At 37.5% G+C, this 18,493-nt stretch overlaps 1 protein-coding gene across 1 annotated transcript in view; it reads right to left on the bottom strand.

Annotated features, from left to right (window-relative positions):
- lin7a (lin-7 homolog A (C. elegans)) overlaps window positions 1–18,493 on the bottom strand; it is a 61,835-nt gene that overhangs the window by 9,448 nt on the left and 33,894 nt on the right. Inside the window, exon 3 of the mRNA XM_067427253.1 lies at window positions 9,562–9,633. Coding sequence (XP_067283354.1) covers window positions 9,562–9,633 — 72 coding nt within the window. The remainder of the gene's footprint in view (window positions 1–9,561; window positions 9,634–18,493) is intronic.

Raw genomic sequence — 18,493 nt, 5'->3', positions numbered from 1 at the left:
TAAAAAGCTGCTCTGATCATTCTGGAGTCTATCTTCTAAGTGGTTCGGTGTAATTCCCTCCAAGAACTCTCTTACATGTAACGGGTATCCCCCTCCGAAAGCAACATGTCTGTATTTATTTGCATTTCGTCTGCACGTTCTTGGATGCAAATAGTTTATTATATACGGAAATATACAGTGGCTTCTCCTATTTTTCTTAGTGATATTTAGTGCAAGTGACGGTGGAAACGGTGCTTTATTCACAAATGTTTTATGCAATATTCCAATTTTGTGCATAAGTTAAATTCACAGTTTGGATTGAAACATAGCTATTGATGCACATTTCATTGATTTGTGATCAGTTGTACATTAAACTGTATCTTATGTAGTCTACACATTATTTTGGCCAAACTATGCCAACCTGCTCTTCAGAAACAAGCATCAATATGATCTCTTTTTTTAAAAACAACAGTTGATGTTGCTAAGAATAAGGAATCTCTTACATTCAAGACAGCAATTCTGGTGTGTTATTAGCATGATACCCCTTTCTCTTGAAACACTTTAAGGTGGATTGATTGGTATTCAAGGACCAGTAACCTCTAAAGCCAATATACACACAGAGCTTCGAATACTACATTCTTAAAAGCCAAATTAAAAATCTCCACATTGGCTTTTTCAAAGATCTTTAGATTGACCTTTGTGGAAGCTGATATACACTCGCCTAAATGATTATTAGAAACACCTGTTCAATTTCTCATTAATGCAATTATCTAATCAACCAATCACACGACAGTTGCTTCAATGCATTTAGGGGTGTGTTCCTGGTCAAGACAATCTCCTGAACTCCAAACTGAATGTCAGAATGGCAAAGCAATTTTGAGCGTGGCATGGTTGTTAGTGTCAGATGGGCCGGTCTGAGTATTTCACAATCTGCTCAGTTACTGGTTTACAAAGAATGGTGTGAAAAGGGAAAAACATCCAGTATGCGGCAGTCCTGTGGGCGAAAATGCCTTGTTGATGCTAGAGGTCAGAGGAGAATGGGCCGACTGATTCAAGCTGATAGAAGAACAACTTTGACTGAAATAACCACTCGTTACAACCGAGGTATGCAGCAAAGCGTTTGTGAAGCCACAACACGCACAACCTTGAGGTGGATGGGCTACAACAGCAGAAGACCCCACTGGGTACCACTCATCTCCACTACAAATAGAAAAAAGAGGCTACAATTTGCACAAGCTCACCAAATGTGGACAGTTGAAGACTGGAAAAATGTTGCCTGGTCTGATGAGTCTCGATTTCTGTTGAGACATTCAGATGGTAGAGTCAGAATTTGGCCTAAACAAAGTGAGAACATGGATCCATCATGCCTTGTTACCACTTAAGGGTGCTGGTGGTGGTGTAATGGTGTGGGGGATGTTTTCTTGGCTCACTTTAGGCCTCTTAGTGCCAATTGTGCATCGTTTAAATGCCACGGCCTACCTGAGCATTGTTTTTGACCATGTCCTTCCCTTTATGACCACCTACTTCCAGCAGGATAATGCACCATGTCACAAAGCTTAAAACATTTCAATTTGGTTTCTTGAACATGAGACAATGAGTTCACTGTTCTAAAATGGCCCCCACAGTCACCAGATCTCAACCCAATAGAGGGATGTGGTGGAACGGGAGCTTCGTGTCCTGGATGTGCATCCCACAAATCTCCATCAACTGCAAGATGCTGTCCTATCAATATGGGCCAACATTTCTAAAGAATGCTTTCAGCACCTTGTTGAATTAATAACACATAGAATTAAGGCAGTTCTGAAGGTGAAAGGGGGTCAAACACAGCATTAGTATGGTGTTCCTAATAATCCTTTAGGTGAGTGTATTAGCAAAGAGCAGGAGTCCAGATGTTGCTTCACTTCTGGTCATGTAGTGCATCTCTGAACGTTTTTTCTTTACAGCTTATAAGAATATCTCAACATGTTCTATGTGTGCTGTAAATTCAGCAGTAAGAGAAACTGCATCCGATTGCCTGCATTGTCATCCGAATTCCTGAGACTTCAGAGCTTGTTAGCCAGGCACAACCACCAGGAGACAGAGAATGTGAAAGAAGACAAAAGTACTTCCCGCTGAGCCACACTGTAGCTACAGGTGCAGCACTGTGGGACCCTGCTCATTATTAAGGCATTCATACACAGGAAACTGAGAGAAAAACGCACCAAAGATTTTCAGAGAATTTTCAAGGCGCCAGATTCCCAAATGGCAAACCAAGCAGTTTTCTGATCTGTGAAACTGAAAGAACAGCGCCTTCCCTGTCTCATGTGTTTTGTGCCACACTGAAAAAAATGCTGTTTGAAAGAGCTCGGCATGCAAGACACCCCTTTCCCAGATTTCCGACCTTTACAGCTACATCAGAAAGACACAAATATATAACAAAAAATATATAACAAACATTTTTAAAGTTTAGACTTCAATTTGCTTTCGTTGAAATGTAAATCATCAGGTTGCAGTTTTAAAATATGATAACTTTTGACACACTTACACTTGCCTGGTGTTATTTATTAATTTTTAAGATTTGAAGAATCTTCATGCAACTCTATCAATAGTTCATAGTTACAACAGCTGTCAAGACCCCCAAAGTGTAAAGAAACACCATAAAAGATTAAAATGTTGTTATTCATTGGTTTGGAAGGGACTAAATTACAGTGTTTATTACAGAGCTGGGGCTGTTTTCTAGACGTGAGCGTTACAGAAAGTCATCTGCTGCGTTTGTGTACATCACAGATATGTGACAGATATTAATTACTTATTGATGTAACTTTAATTTATTATTAAAATCTAATTTAAATAAACTTTGCTTTAATTTTTAGAAGTGGCTGTTTGCAAAAAAAACCACACAAGTAAGCAGAGACATCCAGACAAGTATAAGTTCCTGATATTAAAATGATATTAAAAATCACAGTTTCTGTGATTTGGCTCCATTTATGAATTTTATTAACAAGGCTAGCTAACCATGCTGAGAATCCCAGGCCCGGGAATGGGTTGTTATAGTGCCGTGCCGTACCAGGCTCAAGTTGAAATATAACTCGAACTGTTCCTTGCCGTACTTAGAACCGGTTGACACGACAGTTGGTAAAACTTTGACCAAGGTAGTTAATTGTTTTGTGCTATTATTTATTTATTTTTTGTTCTACAGCATTCACCTCTATTTATTTCATTGCATGGAAAAGAGCAGCATGAACATTTTTCAGAATTTCTCTTTTTGTGTTCCTCAGAAAAATAACAGCATAATGTGTCTGGAATGACACATGGGTGAGTGAAAAAAGACAGAATTGTAATGGGGGAAGTAACTCTTGAATGGCAACTGAAAGAATTATAGGACATCAGATAACCCAGTAGTATTCATAATATTTTGAGCAATGGCTCATTAAAGCCAATTGTAAGCCTTACAAATGACATCTTAAATAATTACACACACTTGACAAAGAATCTCCATTGGCAGTGAATTTTGGCTTTTAACATTTACATCAGCTATGCACTCGGAATGCACTTGGAGTATGGATGAACAAAATGCATCCCTGAGTAGCCAACTGGAGCTCATTGACAATTGCTGCAGGGGATCCCAAAGGAAAACTGGGGCTTTTAGAGCTGTTCTTCATCCTATTTATGTGCTATCGATTGAAAACTGTCCCAACGGCATGCAGACTCAAGCTGCTCACACATGCTAATTGCCCTTTTGCAAGTGATTTGAGTTCAATATGCTTTTTCGAAACCTGTAGTAACTTTTCAAAGTGACCAAGTCGGGTGCTTTGAGACTTTTGTAATTTACATCCTACATTGGAACTTTAATTGATATGCTAATTCTGCTCATCTTGCAAGACCTGCTCACTAAGCATACTAATTACAATAAGTGTTGCTGTTTTCTCTATAAGTGCCATTGTTATAGTATAGCTCTACATTGTTAACACCACTCAAATCGGTCACACTATCTGAAAAAGTTATTGCTTTGTTTTTTTATTATGTTCAAATCAAAATACCTAAATATCACTGACAATAACTGCAGTCTCTAAATGGCTGCAAGTGCCATTAAAAATGTATTATAACTCTAAATCAATGACAAGGACATTAATTCATAAAAATTCAGAAAGCGTTTACTGTGCATGAATTGCCAACCAATCAACAGATTAGGCAGAGGAAAGTCATCTTAGAACATAAAACCATAGTACTAAAATACATGTCACCTCTGAAACGTGTCTTTCAGCAATGACAGGATGTGGGCCTAATTAAATACTAAGGTCATAAATTTGTTTTTCATTTTATATTTCCCCTGAGGCCCACTTAAGTCAAGGTTGTTTGTTTTCCACTTACAATATAAAAGCTGGATCCTTTCCTCCCCCTTGTTTACTGTTGCTCACTCACACAAGCTTTAAAAAATGCCCTAGAGAAAAGAATAGGTGATTCCCAACGTGATTTTCAGTTAAATGTGCTCCAAAACTGGGTAGAGTGGGCTGGAATGAAATGACATCTAGCATTTTGTTAATGAAATTGTTAAATTAAGCAGTAACGTCATTACTTTTACTTTCTAAAAATAATCTTTAGTCACTCGCTTTACAAATGTTATGCAGAGCCTCATGTTCAGCCAGGAAGAGAACAAACTTCAAGTCTCTTATGCTGCCCTCAAATGCACCTGAAAAACCTCGTACTCATACCTTTTTACGTCATGTCATGCTTTGAAGACGTAAACATAATGTGGAGCTAGCCTAAACAAAACAAAATGATTATAGTGAACAATAAACCCATCTGAAATCAAAGTAATGAGAATTATTTATTTATTTTATTATGTATTTATACATGATAACAAAACTAAATGTTTGTGAAATTCAAGTGATTAACTTTATAAACTTAAAATTATTTTATTTCATCATGTTAAATTAAAATAACTTGCCAAATTCAGACCTGCTTTCCACTCACTGATCTCTATTATATATATATATTATCTATATAAGACCAGGGTTTTCACAATGTTTCAAATTAACAAGCACAACTCAGCAACTGATCTAGAAATCAGAGTTTCCCGATTTTAAATATGACTTTGTTTGGTCATTCATGTGCTCGGAACTTGTAATTATTATATTTACAACCCCACTATAATTACTCTGATCCTGCGTCCCAATTCGCATACTATCCATATTAAATAGTATTCAAAAATACAATTAATATGTCCCAAATCGTAGTATGTTGAAAAGAGTATTCCAAAGATACCCAGATGGTTTACTATTTCCGGTCCGAATTCGAAGTGAGGATCGGTGCGCACTCTAACAGCTGATATTGCCCACCACAACCCATTGCGAGTTTGGACGAGGATTCCGTTAGAAATACAAATGCGGATAAAAACCGTTAAAAATTACAAACATGACGGATGTGCTAGTCCGATGGTTAAGGGGTTTGAGTGACTAACTATCAGTATTTACCCTGACAAAAATATATTTATTCAGTGTTGTCCACATTATATTTCACCTGCAGCAGCATTGTGAACTTTTGTAATGACACGTTTGGCAATTAACTTTTAAATGCGTCATTACTGCAAACACATGAGGGGAGTCTCTGCATTAAAGACCCACACATGGCAGATCAACGAGCGGCTACATTTCTCTCCGATACGGTAGGAAATTAAACTGAATGTGGAGGATTTGAACTGTGTGATGACTGACAGAGCAGTTAAAATGGTGATGGAGTTAAAAAAAAATTAGATGTTTATCTGCTTACCCCCAGTGCATACAACATGTAGGTGTGTTTGTTTCTTCAGTAGAACACAAATGAAGATTTTTAACTTCAACCGTTGCTGTGTGCCAGTCATATAATGGGGTGAATAGGTAACAAGTCTATGAGAGCAAACAAAAAAAAACATGCTTAGATAACAGGCACAAAAACCCTGCTGCTCCTGACGACACATTGACATGTTAAGGCACGAACCGATCGGTTTCTGTGAGAAACCGGACAGTATTTATGTGATTTTTTTATCTCATATCCCGACGAGTCTCATCAAGTTTTCCCATCGGCTGTAACTTCCGTCTAGTGAGGTCAAGCTGATCATAGATATACATATAGAACCTCTGTTGTGTCTGCGTAGATTGGTCGAATGAGGATTCTACATAATATATATCTATGATTGTGTCCGTTTGACCTCACTAGATGGAAGTTACAGCCAATGGGAAGACTAGATGAGACTCGTCGGGATATGAGGTAAAAAAATAACATAAATACTGTTCGGTTTCTCACAGAAACCGATCGGTTTGTGTCTTAACAAATCAATGTGTCGTCAGGAGCAGAAGGGTTTTTGTGCACGTTATCTAAGCATGTTTTTATGTTTGTTTGTTTTGCTCTCATAGACTTGTTACCTATTCACCCCATTATATGACTGGCACACAGCAACAATTGGAGTTAAAAATCTTCATTTGTGTTCTACTGAAGAAACAAACACACCTACATGTTGGATGCACTGGGGGTAAGCAGATAAACATCTAATTTTCATTTTTGGGTGAACTAACCCTTTAATGTGTAAATGTGGGCGGTCATGTTCAAAATGGTCTTTTTGGACTAGGGTGATACAGTCAGTCAGTTTCATAAAGTCTTTTTTAAAAGTCTTTCATTTAAATTAAGCCAAAGTAAAATCAAGTACAATTCGATTTCTCATAATATGACCCCTTTAAAAAGCACTAATTAGTCAATCTCAGTAGACATTTTAACATTTCATTCATTATTGAAATGCAAAGAATGGCCTCGATAACTAGGGAAGTCTTCTGTTTTTACTCAGATTTGCATAATTAACAGACTATTACTCTGAACGTAAGCCTAATTGGGATCAAAACACTATTAGAACAACACCCACAAGAGCAAGCCTATTGAGCTATTCAAAACAGGTATCGCATCCTTTGTAGCATCCAGGCGCGCTTTGTGTTTTCTGTCTCGCTTGCCATTCATCGCTTGGCTCTTTGTGTCTAGAGGTGTAATTGTGCACGAGTCTGCTGGTCTGTGCGTCTGTGCAGAGAGAGAGATGTGGGCGGAACTCTCTGGACGGTCCTGTGGCCTTTAACTGGCAGGACTCTCGCATTTGGCCGATTGGTATATGTCCCAATTAGGGTCAGGATTCTTTCATTCAAAAACAGCAAAACATAGCAGGAATTGAATAGAACAAGGTGTTAAGATACATATTTAAGGTGAGTTTCTGGTCAAAAGTCAATCTGAGACATCGTTTAAAAAAAATGCCATGGGGAATGTGACCCATCCCTTAAGAAACCAGTATTGTGGCGTGGCTGAAATACTCCCACTAAAGATTCAGTAAGGCACTTCTGCTCATCCAGTATTGAGCAATTCTATCCCCCCTTCTTTTTATGCCCCCCTCTCTTTCTCACAAGAGTGCACTCTTTACACAGTATGAATTTGAATGAATTCTCTTTCAGTGACAGTGTCTGAAGAGCAATTGCCAAGTGTTTGCATGCAGGTCTGGCTAATTGCTGATTGTTTATCAAAGACGGTTTGCGGAGAAACATTTGAAAATGTTTTTAGTTAATGGATTTCTTCTTATTGTAAGGGTAGGGACACACCAGACCAATGGGAAAGAACTAGCGCTGATGAAAGCTGACTTTATTGTCGCCTCGCGTCGCCTGCGGCGGGGGAAAAAATCTGTGCTTGAACACACTGAAAGGACTGTCAAATAGCATGCGCGTTCTGCTCCTGCGTGTAAAGGAGATAACTGTGTATTTAAGCATATATATTCATCTATATTTATTATTCAAAAAGGGAAAGCAGAACTAAGACTGTGGGTATACAAACCATAAAAAAGCATCAGTTGCTCACTGTTTTGTATATCAATCATGCTAACCACGTTCTTTATTTCACTCCGCCCATGCTATTATGAAAATATTCGCATAGAGGAATTCTCTGGTAAGATAATGTCAAATTAAAAGAGCGTTCTGTCTGTACCGTCTTGACTTCTTGCCTAAATATCTTGCCTGTACCGGCTTGCTTGCTTTAATCAATTTTGCTCTTATTCTTATTCTTGTTTGCTAAACTAAACAGTTAATCAGAGTTCTCTCTCAGCGACGGCAATTCTACAGGTTGAATCAGCCAAAAAACCCAGACTGCTTCTGACTAGAACCAACGGGGTGGAAAACACTGATAAAAGCAAGTCAGCCGACAGTCGGCGTAGTGTGTCCCTAGCTTTAGACGTCAGGAAAGGGCTGCTATTATTTTAGTGAGATACAGGTCCTTCTCAAAAAATTAGCATATGTGATAAAAGTTAATTATTTTCCATAATTTAATGATAAAAATTTAACTTTCATATATTTTAGAATCATTGCACATCAACTGAAATATTTCAGGTCCTTTATTGTTTTAATACTGATGATTTTGGCATACAGAAAACCCAAAATTCCTATCTCAAAAAATGTGCATATTTCATCCGACCAATAAAAGAAAAGTGTTTTTAATACAAAAAAAGTCAACCTTGAAATAATTATGTTCAGTTATGCACTCAATACTTGGTCGGGAATCCTTTTGCAGAAATGACTGCTTCAGTGCTGCTTGGCATGGAGGCAATCAGCCTGTGGCACTGCTGAGGTGTTATGGAGGCCCAGGATGCTTCGATAGCGGCCTTAAGCTCATCCAGAGTGTTGGGTCTTGCGTCTCTTTCTCTTTATACTTTCTCTTCATAATATCCCACAGATCCTTCAGGCATTTTGGCATTTCCTTCTCCCCAGTCTTCCTCCAGACCTTTGCTTTCATCCGAAAAAAGTTCTTTGGACCACTGAGCAACAGTCCAGTGCTGCTTCTCTGTAGCCCAAAGTGGCTTGACCTGGGGAATGCGGCACCTGTAGCCCATTTCCTGCACACACCTGTGCACGGTGGCTCTGGATGTTTCTACTCCAGACTCAGTCCACTGCTTCCGCAGGTCCCCCAAGGTCTGGAATCGGTCCTTCTCCACAATCTTCCTCAGGGTCCGGTCACCTCTTCTCTTTGTGCTGCGTTTTTTGCCACACTTTTTCCTTCCCACAGACTTCCACTGAGGTGCCTTGATACAGCACTCTGGGAACAGCCTATTCATTCAGAAATTTCTTTCTGTGTCTTACCCTCTCGCTTGAGGGTGTCTGGCCTTCTGATGGGCCCTCTGATGAGAATGATGGCCTTCTGGACAGCAGTCAGGTCGGCAGTCTTACCCATGATTGCGATTTTGAGTAATGAACCAGGCTGGGAGTTTTTAAAAGCCTCAGGAATCTTTTGCAGGTGTTTAGAGTTAATTAGTTGATTCAGATGATTAGGTTAATAGCTCGTTTAGAGAACCTTTTCATGATATGCTAATTTTTTGAGATTTTGGGTTTTCATGAGCTGTATGCCAAAATCATCAGTATTAAAACAATAAAAGACCTGAAATATTTCAGTTGGTGTGCAATGAATCTAAAACATATGAACGTTTAATTTTTATCATTACATTATGGAAAATAATGAACTTTTATCACATGTGCTAATTTTTTGAGAAGGACCTGTATGTGTAATACAGAAACACAGGGCAGGTAATGTGGAAATAAATAAACTCAGACATACCTTAGCCGTGGCACGTGCTTGATACTCCGGACATCCATTCACTGTTATCGTTTCATGCATATATTGATAGACCTACAAACAGGGAAAAAGAGACTTTTTAGTTTCAGTTAAATTGTTTTCAATGTGACATAAAACATGGTTGTTATGTTAGAACAATGTTCTAATTTAATGTTTTACCTTTCTCCAAGGTAAAGGCTTTAAACAAGTATGTCAACCAAATGCCTGTAAAGTTTGATTTCACATATCTTGAAATAAAATTATTCGCAAGGCAATATCGCAAAAAAAAGTGTGTGTCAATGTGGCCACAGGGGACGCTGTAGTGAGTATTAGGGTAATGAAACTTTACTATGGTAATCAGATCGACTACGGCTGCATCCAAAATTGCTTACTCTTTTGAGTAGGTACCACTAAAATTTCATGAGCACTAAAAAAATGTATGTCCTATATAGGCCTAGTATGAATGTGCATCTGCAAAATGTAATGGAGATGTAAAACATTCGCAATGTTACCCTTTTTTCTACTCTTGTATATGTACTGTAAATTTGGACATACTGCTTTTGAGACATACTGTAGACATTCTTCTCTACTATAAATAGAGAAGTATGCGATTTTTGTATGGAGCCTACTGTCAGGGCAAAGATTTAAAGTTAATCTTGCTTCTTGCAAGATTCAGTTTCTGCAAACCTTTGTCATGCTTTTATATTGTTTGGTCTAAAGAGTAAAGTGAGATTAATCCAGTTCCATAAACTCCGAAGTCTCATTTCTAAAGTTCACACATGCAATGGCTTTCATCACCGATTCTATATTTTCACGACCAGGTGCATGTACACAGCCCTTATCTGCTTTCACATCACTCAGGGATGAGACTATTAGCTTGAGGTCCTTTGAGGATTTGAAGAACCTATGTTTATCTCATTAACCAGTGCTTCTGAAACACAGCTGGTGCTACAAATTCAGTGCTCTCTCTCTCTCTCTCGCTCTCTCTCGCTCTCTCTCGCTCTCTCTCTCTCTCTCTCTCTCTCTCTCTCTCTCTCTCTCTCTCTCTCTCTCTCTCTCTCTCTCTCTCTCTCTCAAATAACAAGGTTCTCTTAAATCTGTCCTCCAGCACCTTAGGCAGAATCTTTAGCTTTTTTACCAACCTCCTACTGAGAGATTAGAGTGATAAAATACATAAACGTCTCTTTCTATGCCTGTTGCTCCGTAACTTTAGACCACTTACTCTAAACGTTCTCAACATACAGAAACTATTGGATGGCTTTTAGAAATGAAAGAGGCTGCTAAGTGTCTACGATTACAAAATAGAATGTTACTTAGGATGGTTGACATCCTGCATGTGAAATATACTCTCTGAAAGCTCCACTGTTTAAGCAAAGCATATTCTACAGAATGTTGTACAGATATTTATTTATCGCAGTTGTTATGTTTTTGTGTCTGACTTGTCATCTTTTTAAAAATACAGCATGTTTGGGAAGCCTCTTGAGGTTTTGCTCCAAATGTGCAATAAAGTCTCACTCTGTTAAAGTAACAGTTCGCAGAACTTTGCACCCTAAAAATTCACCCTCAAGTCCTTCTGTACCTGATTGACTTTCTTTATCGTGGAACAACCAACTATGGCATATTATATGATAATTTGATACAGTAGATTTATGGCTCCTGACTGTAAATTTAGGTAGGGCAGATTTTGGGTCTAGTTTATAATAAATATTGTGTAAACTTCATACTCTAATCTCTGAACACATGCAGACACACTTTTGCCAGAGGTCTAACATCTTTAAGTTATTTAGACTGAGGGAGTTGATTGACAGTAACACATAGATTGCTTTCTAATATTGTCTCCAAATGTTGTTTTAGAATGTTACAAGTTATGGAGGAATTCCAGTGAGGAAAATAGAATAATTGAAGTCATTTAAATAGAGTTTTATAGAGGTCTATAATTTGGACGAATATTTTGGGTTCTGCCTTTAGAAGCTGATTTAATAACAATAAAAGCTATAGTGCCTTGCGAAAGTATTCGGCCCCCTTGAACTTTGCAAACTTTTGCCACATTTCAGGCTTCAAACATAAAGATATAAAACTGTAATTGTTTGTGAAGAATCAACAAAAAGTGGGACACAATCATGAAGTGGAACGAAATTTATTGGATATTTCAAACTTTTGTAACAAATCAAAAACTGAAAAATTGGACGTGCAAAATTATTCGGCCCCTTTACTTTCAGGGCAGCAAACTCTCTCCAGAAGTTCAGTAAGGATCTCTGAATGATCCAATGTTGACCTAAATGACTAATGATGAAGATAAATAGAATCCACCTGTGTGTAATCAAGTCTCCGTATAAATGCACCTGCACTGTGATAGTCTCAGAGGTCCGTTTAAAGCGCAGAGAGCATCATGAAGAACAAGGAACATACCAGGCAGGTCCGAGATACTGTTGTGGAGAAGTTTAAAGCCGGATTTGGATACAAAAAGATTTCCCAAGCTTTAAACATCCCAAGGAGCACTGTGCAAGCGATAATATTGAAATGGAAGGAGTATCAGACCACTGCAAATCTACCAAGACCTGGCCATCCCTCTAAACTTTCAGCTCATACAAGGAGAAGACTGATCAGAGATGCAGCCAAGATGACTCGCTCTGGATGAACTGCAGAGATCTACAGCTGAGGTGGGAGACTCTGTCCATAGGACAACAATCAGTCGTATACTGCACAAATCTGGCCTTTATGGAAGAGTGGCAAGAAGAAAGCCATTTCTTAAAGATATCCGTAAAAAGTGTTGTTTAAATTTTGCCACAAGCCACCTGGGAGACACATCAAACATGTGGAAGAAGGTGCTCTGGTCAGATGAAACCAAAATTGAACTTTTTGGCAACAATGCAAAACGTTATGTTTGGCGTAAAAGCAACACAGCTCATCACCCTGAACACACCATCCCCACTGTCAAACATGGTGGTGGCAGCATCATGGTTTGGGCCTGCTTTTCTTCAGCAAGGACAGGGATGATGGTTAAAATTGATGGGAAGACGGAGATTTGTCTTCCAACAAGACAATGATCCAAAACATAAAGCAAAATCTACAATGGAATAGTTCAAAAATAAACATATCCAGGTGTTAGAATGGCCAAGTCAAAGTCCAGACCTGAATCCAATCGAGAATCTGTGGAAAGAACTGAAAACTGCTGTTCACAAACGCTCTCCATCCAACCTCACTGAGCTCGAGCTGTTCAGCAAGTAGGAATGGGCAAAAATGTCAGTCTCTCGATGTACAAAACTGATAGAGACATACCCCAAGCCACTTACAGCCGTAATCGCAGAAAAAGGTGGCGCAACAAAGTATTAACTAAAGGGGGCCAAATAATTTTGCACGCCCAATTTTTCAGTTTTTGATTTGTAAAAAAGTTTGAAATATCCAATGAATTTCGTTCCACTTTATGATTGTATCCCACTTGTTGATGATTCTTCACAAAAAACAATACAGTTTTATATCTGTATGTTTGAAGCCTGAAATGTGGCAAAAGGTTGCAAAGTTCAAGGGGGGCGACCATTTTCGCAAGGCCCTGTGTGTGTGTGTGTGTGTGTGTGTGTGTGTGTGTGTGTGTGTGTGTGTGTGTGTATATATATATATATATATATATATATATATAGACTTCAATAGAATCAATTGAACTTATATACTACTTATATAGTATATTACTTTATATTATACATATAAGCTGTATATAATATTGTGTGTATATATATATATATATATATATATATATATATATATATATATATATATATATATATATATATATACATATATATATATAGACTTCAATAGAATCAATTGAACTTATATACTACTTATATAGTATATTACTTTATATTATACATATAAGCTGTATATAATATTGTGTATATATATATATATATATATATATATATATATATATATATATATATATATATATATATATATATATATATATATTTTAACATGTGTGTGTATATATATATACTATAAAGTGTATACTATTACTTATATGTATAATATAAAGAAATATATAATATAAGTAGTATATAAGTTCAATTGATTCTATTGAAGTCTATTGACTTTACAGATCTATTGAAGTTGAGTCAATAAAGGTAAATTGATTGAAGTAGTAAAGAAACTTCAATTAATTTACCTTTATTGATTCAACTTCAATAGATCTGTGAGGGATCAATGCATCCAGATGGAAAAAATCAATAGATTAAAGACCTAAGTAAATCTTTCAGGAGCTATACATGCGTGCATGTGTCCCCCCATGGGTGGGGGATTGTGTGTCTTTGAGTTTGGGAAATGCATAAATATCAATAAAAGGATAAGCCTTTTCAATGTGTAATTCATATGTTGTGTACGATAAAAGCTAGTGGTTGAAATACAAATTAGATTAATAAGCTTTTAATTAAAGCTATAAAACAAAGCCAACAATAAAAAACATAATTGAGGCGATTGCTGCATGTCAAAATTTTTGTCAACATATTTGTGATCTGAGATTGAGAAAACAGATCTTGGGAACTATTTTGTTGTACTTTATTGGAAGACAATTTATTTGTGGTTGGTAATGTGAGTTTTGGACTCTATTTAATCACTGTTTTCTATTTCCACTTTGGTGATAATGCCCTGCTTTCAATAATTTATGGAAGGAAAAACAATATAATAACATTTTGATGATTTTCATTACCACATTATGATAATGAGAATTTGCTGAAAATGAACTTAAAGGGATAGTTCACCAAAAAAAAAAAAATGTGATGATTCTCTGTTTAACCCCAGGGCATCCAAGATGTAGGTGTGTTTGTTTCTTCAGTAGAACACAAATGAAGATTTTTAATATAATGCATGCCAATGGGGTGTTTTCTATGACGGTCACTATGAGAGTAAAAAACACACACGCTGCGTCCCAATTCGCCTACTTATACTACGTCCTAAAAGTGTGTACTCTTTTTGTGAAGAAAAAGTATACCTTTGAGTGTGTAGCAGAAAAGTATGCAAGCTTCGGGACATACTACTTCGCCACTCTGTCGCTTAGTTACGAGCATCCCGTCACCGTTTATCTGCCCTGTCAATCATCGTCAGATTCATCACAGTTCAAATCCTCCACATTCAGTTTAATCCCCTACCGTATCGGAGAGAAATGTAGCCGCTCGTTGATCTGCCATGTGTGGGTCTTTAATGCAGAGACTCCCCTCATGTGTTTGCAGTAATGACGCATTTAAAAGTTAATGGCCAAACGTGTCATTACAAAAGTTCACAATGCTGCTGCGGGTGAACTATAATATGGACAACACTGAATAAATATATTTAGTCAGGTTAAATATTGATAGGGTCACTCAAACCCCTTTATCTAAACTTCTCTACTTAACCGTCGAACGCGCACATCCGTCATGTTTGTAGTTTATTAACGCTTTTTATCCGCGTTTGTAGTTCTAATCGAATCCCCGTACACCTCGCAGTGGGTTGTGGGCAATATCAGCCGTTAGAGTGCCCATCGATCCATACTGTGAATTCGGACCGGAAATAGTAAACCATCCGGGAATCTTTGGAATACTCTTTTCAACATACTACGATTTGGGACATACTAATTCTATTTTCGAATACTATTTAGGATGGATAGTATGCGAATTGGGACGCAGGGACAGACATAAGAATCCTTATTAAACCCAGTAACAGTATTTATGTTATTTTTTACCTCATATCAGACGAATCTCATCCAGTGTTACCAATACCATTACATATATATATATGTATATGTATGTCTTAAAACACAAAGCGATCGTTTTTTGTGAAAAACTGAACAGTATTTGTGTTATATTTTTATCTTATATCAGACGAATCTCATCTAGTATTCCCAATGCAATTACAATGCCATATTCGTCTGATATAAGGTAAAAAATAATACAAATACTGTTTGGTTTCTTGCAGAAACCGCTCGTTTCATGTATTAAGACATTCATTTGTCGCCACAAGCCACAGGTTTTAATATGGATTCTTATATCTGTGTTTTTTACTATAGTGACCATCATAGAAATACACCGCATTGACATGCATTATATGGCAACAGTTGGAGTTAAACATCTTAATTTGTTCTACTGAAGAAACAAACACACCTACATCTTGGATGCCCTGGGGGTAAGCAGATACACATCTAATTTTCATTTTTGGGTGAACTAACCCTTTAATGCTTAAAATTGTTACAATGAAGAAGAAAAAAAATACCTTGATGAGCCTAAAAACAGGTATACATTTCTTTACACAAAATATAATTTCTTATTTATTTCTTTTGGTCTACATTTTTGTGAGATTTAGTGTCATTCTTCCAGGTTTCCTTTGTCTACCTACAGTCATGCCCTTGTTTCTCTGTCTTCCTGCCTCCTATGTCTCGAGGGATCACTCTATTTCCTCTCAGCTCACTGGGTATTCGGTTGGCTTTTATCTGTTTTAACTCCAGTGAGATCGGCACACACAGAGGTGTATCACTCTGCCTTCTCACTCCCGATTGGAAAAACCCACCCACAGGCCTGCAATGAGGTACTCTGTGTAACCATGGTGCCCTGTCTATGAAGAGAAATATGATTTCAGTCGTTTTCATTTGAAACCTTGTTCTCCCTCCTCGCTCTTAAATCTTTCCATCTTCTCTCACCGCTCAGAGACGGGCAATTCAGTGAAGCCCGATTCACAGCAAAGCTTCTAATTTGCAAATCCATCCTGCCAAGCACATAAAGGCTATTCCACAAAAACGCACACAATTAATAAAAAGAGAGGGTGACATCTCTGACCCTGTAGCAGCGCGTAGGCATTGATGGACTAAGCTCTCAGTTGATAATGGCCCTGTTGTCATATTCCTCTAAGAGTTTCATTTGAAATCATACACGTTTGCTGTGGTGATGCTCTGAGAGACTGGATTGTGGGAAATGGTTTTCACAACATAAAAGCATCCCATCTGAATTCTTATTTGTGAAAGAGATCCTTGAAGGTCAGTCCGTTTGTATTCCTGAGAAGTGTGCAATAGATTATACCACTAGAAATCTAAAATTAGACTTATTTTGCAAATGCTGTACTGTAAACAAAAATGTTGAGATGCGGTAGATGATGTCCATGTATAGCTAACCTTTTTGAGTAGAGATGAATAATGAGTGCATTTTGAGGATACGTTCTGGCCACGGTTGTCCTTTTTCTGGCAATCATTTCACATGGCTAAGTGAGCTTGATAACTCATCTGAATAGGCCAGACTAAGACCTCTTGTCATGAAGCACTAGGTGTGTGACGAGATCTCGTGCCATGAGATCTCGCAAGACTAATCTGTGAGAAGATTTGATTTGCAATGTGATTTGCAATTTTTCTGTGATGGGTAGGTTTAGGGGCAGTGTGGGGGATAGAAAATGTGGTTTGTACGGTATAAAAACCATTACGTCTATGGAGGTCCCCACAAAGATAGTGAACCAGACGTGTGTGTGTGTGTGTGTTGTAAATATAACTTATTCTTAAGCAATATTCTCAACAGTTTTCATTCAGCTTTGACATATTAAAGGTGCACTATGCAACTTTCCGTCTGCTAGAGGGCGCCTATTCAAAACAAAGGTGTGGTTTGATGATGCAAATTTTGAGCGCAGCATCTTGGGACATGTGGTCTTCACCTCACAGCCGGTGGAAAATAGGACTCGGTCAGAAATCACGTTCATGGATGCGGTTATTAACGTTACTGTAGTATGAAGCAGAGCAGGACTGAGTGTTGTGGAGCTGAGCACGGCTGCTGGAGAGATTGTTACACAAATACCCGCCTTGCGAGCACCGGGACTTTTATTATGACGGGACAGGACATAGTCGCTGGGCGCCCACACTATTTCCACTTTTCCGGTCATGATTATGAGATAATGTAGCTCTGTTTATCATATTAGATACATTTAGGTGTGTTGAAAATGATGTTATGACGTTACTCAGTGCATTCATTTGTTCACATTGCTATGAGTAAAGCGCTTCTGCCAAATAAAACCCGAAACTGAGGATAGCGCAGAAATGACGCAATTGACAGGCGACTTCCTCAAACGCTATGCTGACACGTCTCGGGTCCTTGGTTAAAATAGCAATTTTCTCACAATTTACAAATAGTTGGATACATTTTGGATATTGTAGTTACTCAACTGAACACAATATATAACACTGGCCTAGTCATTTTTGGATATTTTACTGCAAAAATACCACATAGTGCACCTTTAAATCTGCATATATGTGATATTTTTACCTTTATAAAGGGCATTTCCTCCTAATCTTATTAAATATAGGCTATGCTTCAGGTTTCATATTATATTCTTAAATTTGAGGTATAGCCTATGTTAAAATAAGACACTATAGGGCTGTTACAAATCAAATTAAATAATTTACAAGAAAAAATAACAACTGCATTTAATAATGTTATGAAATTTATATTTTTGAATAAACAAAATAAATGTTGAAAAATATATGAATTTAAACCACCAGTAGGTGGCAGCAGGTGAGTCTTAATGAGTGAGTCATTGAGTCATTAATTCAAACGATTCATTCAAACGACTGATTCATTCAAGAATGAGGCAGTCGTTTACGAATGGGTAATTGTTTGGAACAATTTTCGCTGCTGAAATAGAACAAAAACACTCAATATTGCATCTAAAATGTAAGTGATTTAATAAATAATAAAAAAATGTAATTACTTTCTCTTTTTACCATACTTTCCCGCTGCCCTCCCGTATTAGTATTTTCCTGTAAATATCCCGTATTTTAACCTGCGTTATTGAAAAACAATTATACCGGAGGAAAAAAACAAAAACATTTACAATCTGATCGCGATAACTGCCATCTGCAGTAGCCTACAGTACTGTGTGAGGTCAGATGACGAGTGATAACGCGGGGAAAAAACAAAACAAAATAGAGACAGATGAT

Source organism: Pseudorasbora parva, chromosome 20 (assembly GCF_024679245.1).
Source record: "Pseudorasbora parva isolate DD20220531a chromosome 20, ASM2467924v1, whole genome shotgun sequence".
In the NCBI taxonomy this organism is placed as follows: Eukaryota; Metazoa; Chordata; class Actinopteri; order Cypriniformes; family Gobionidae; genus Pseudorasbora; species Pseudorasbora parva.
This window is presented reverse-complemented; position numbering and strand designations above follow the sequence as displayed.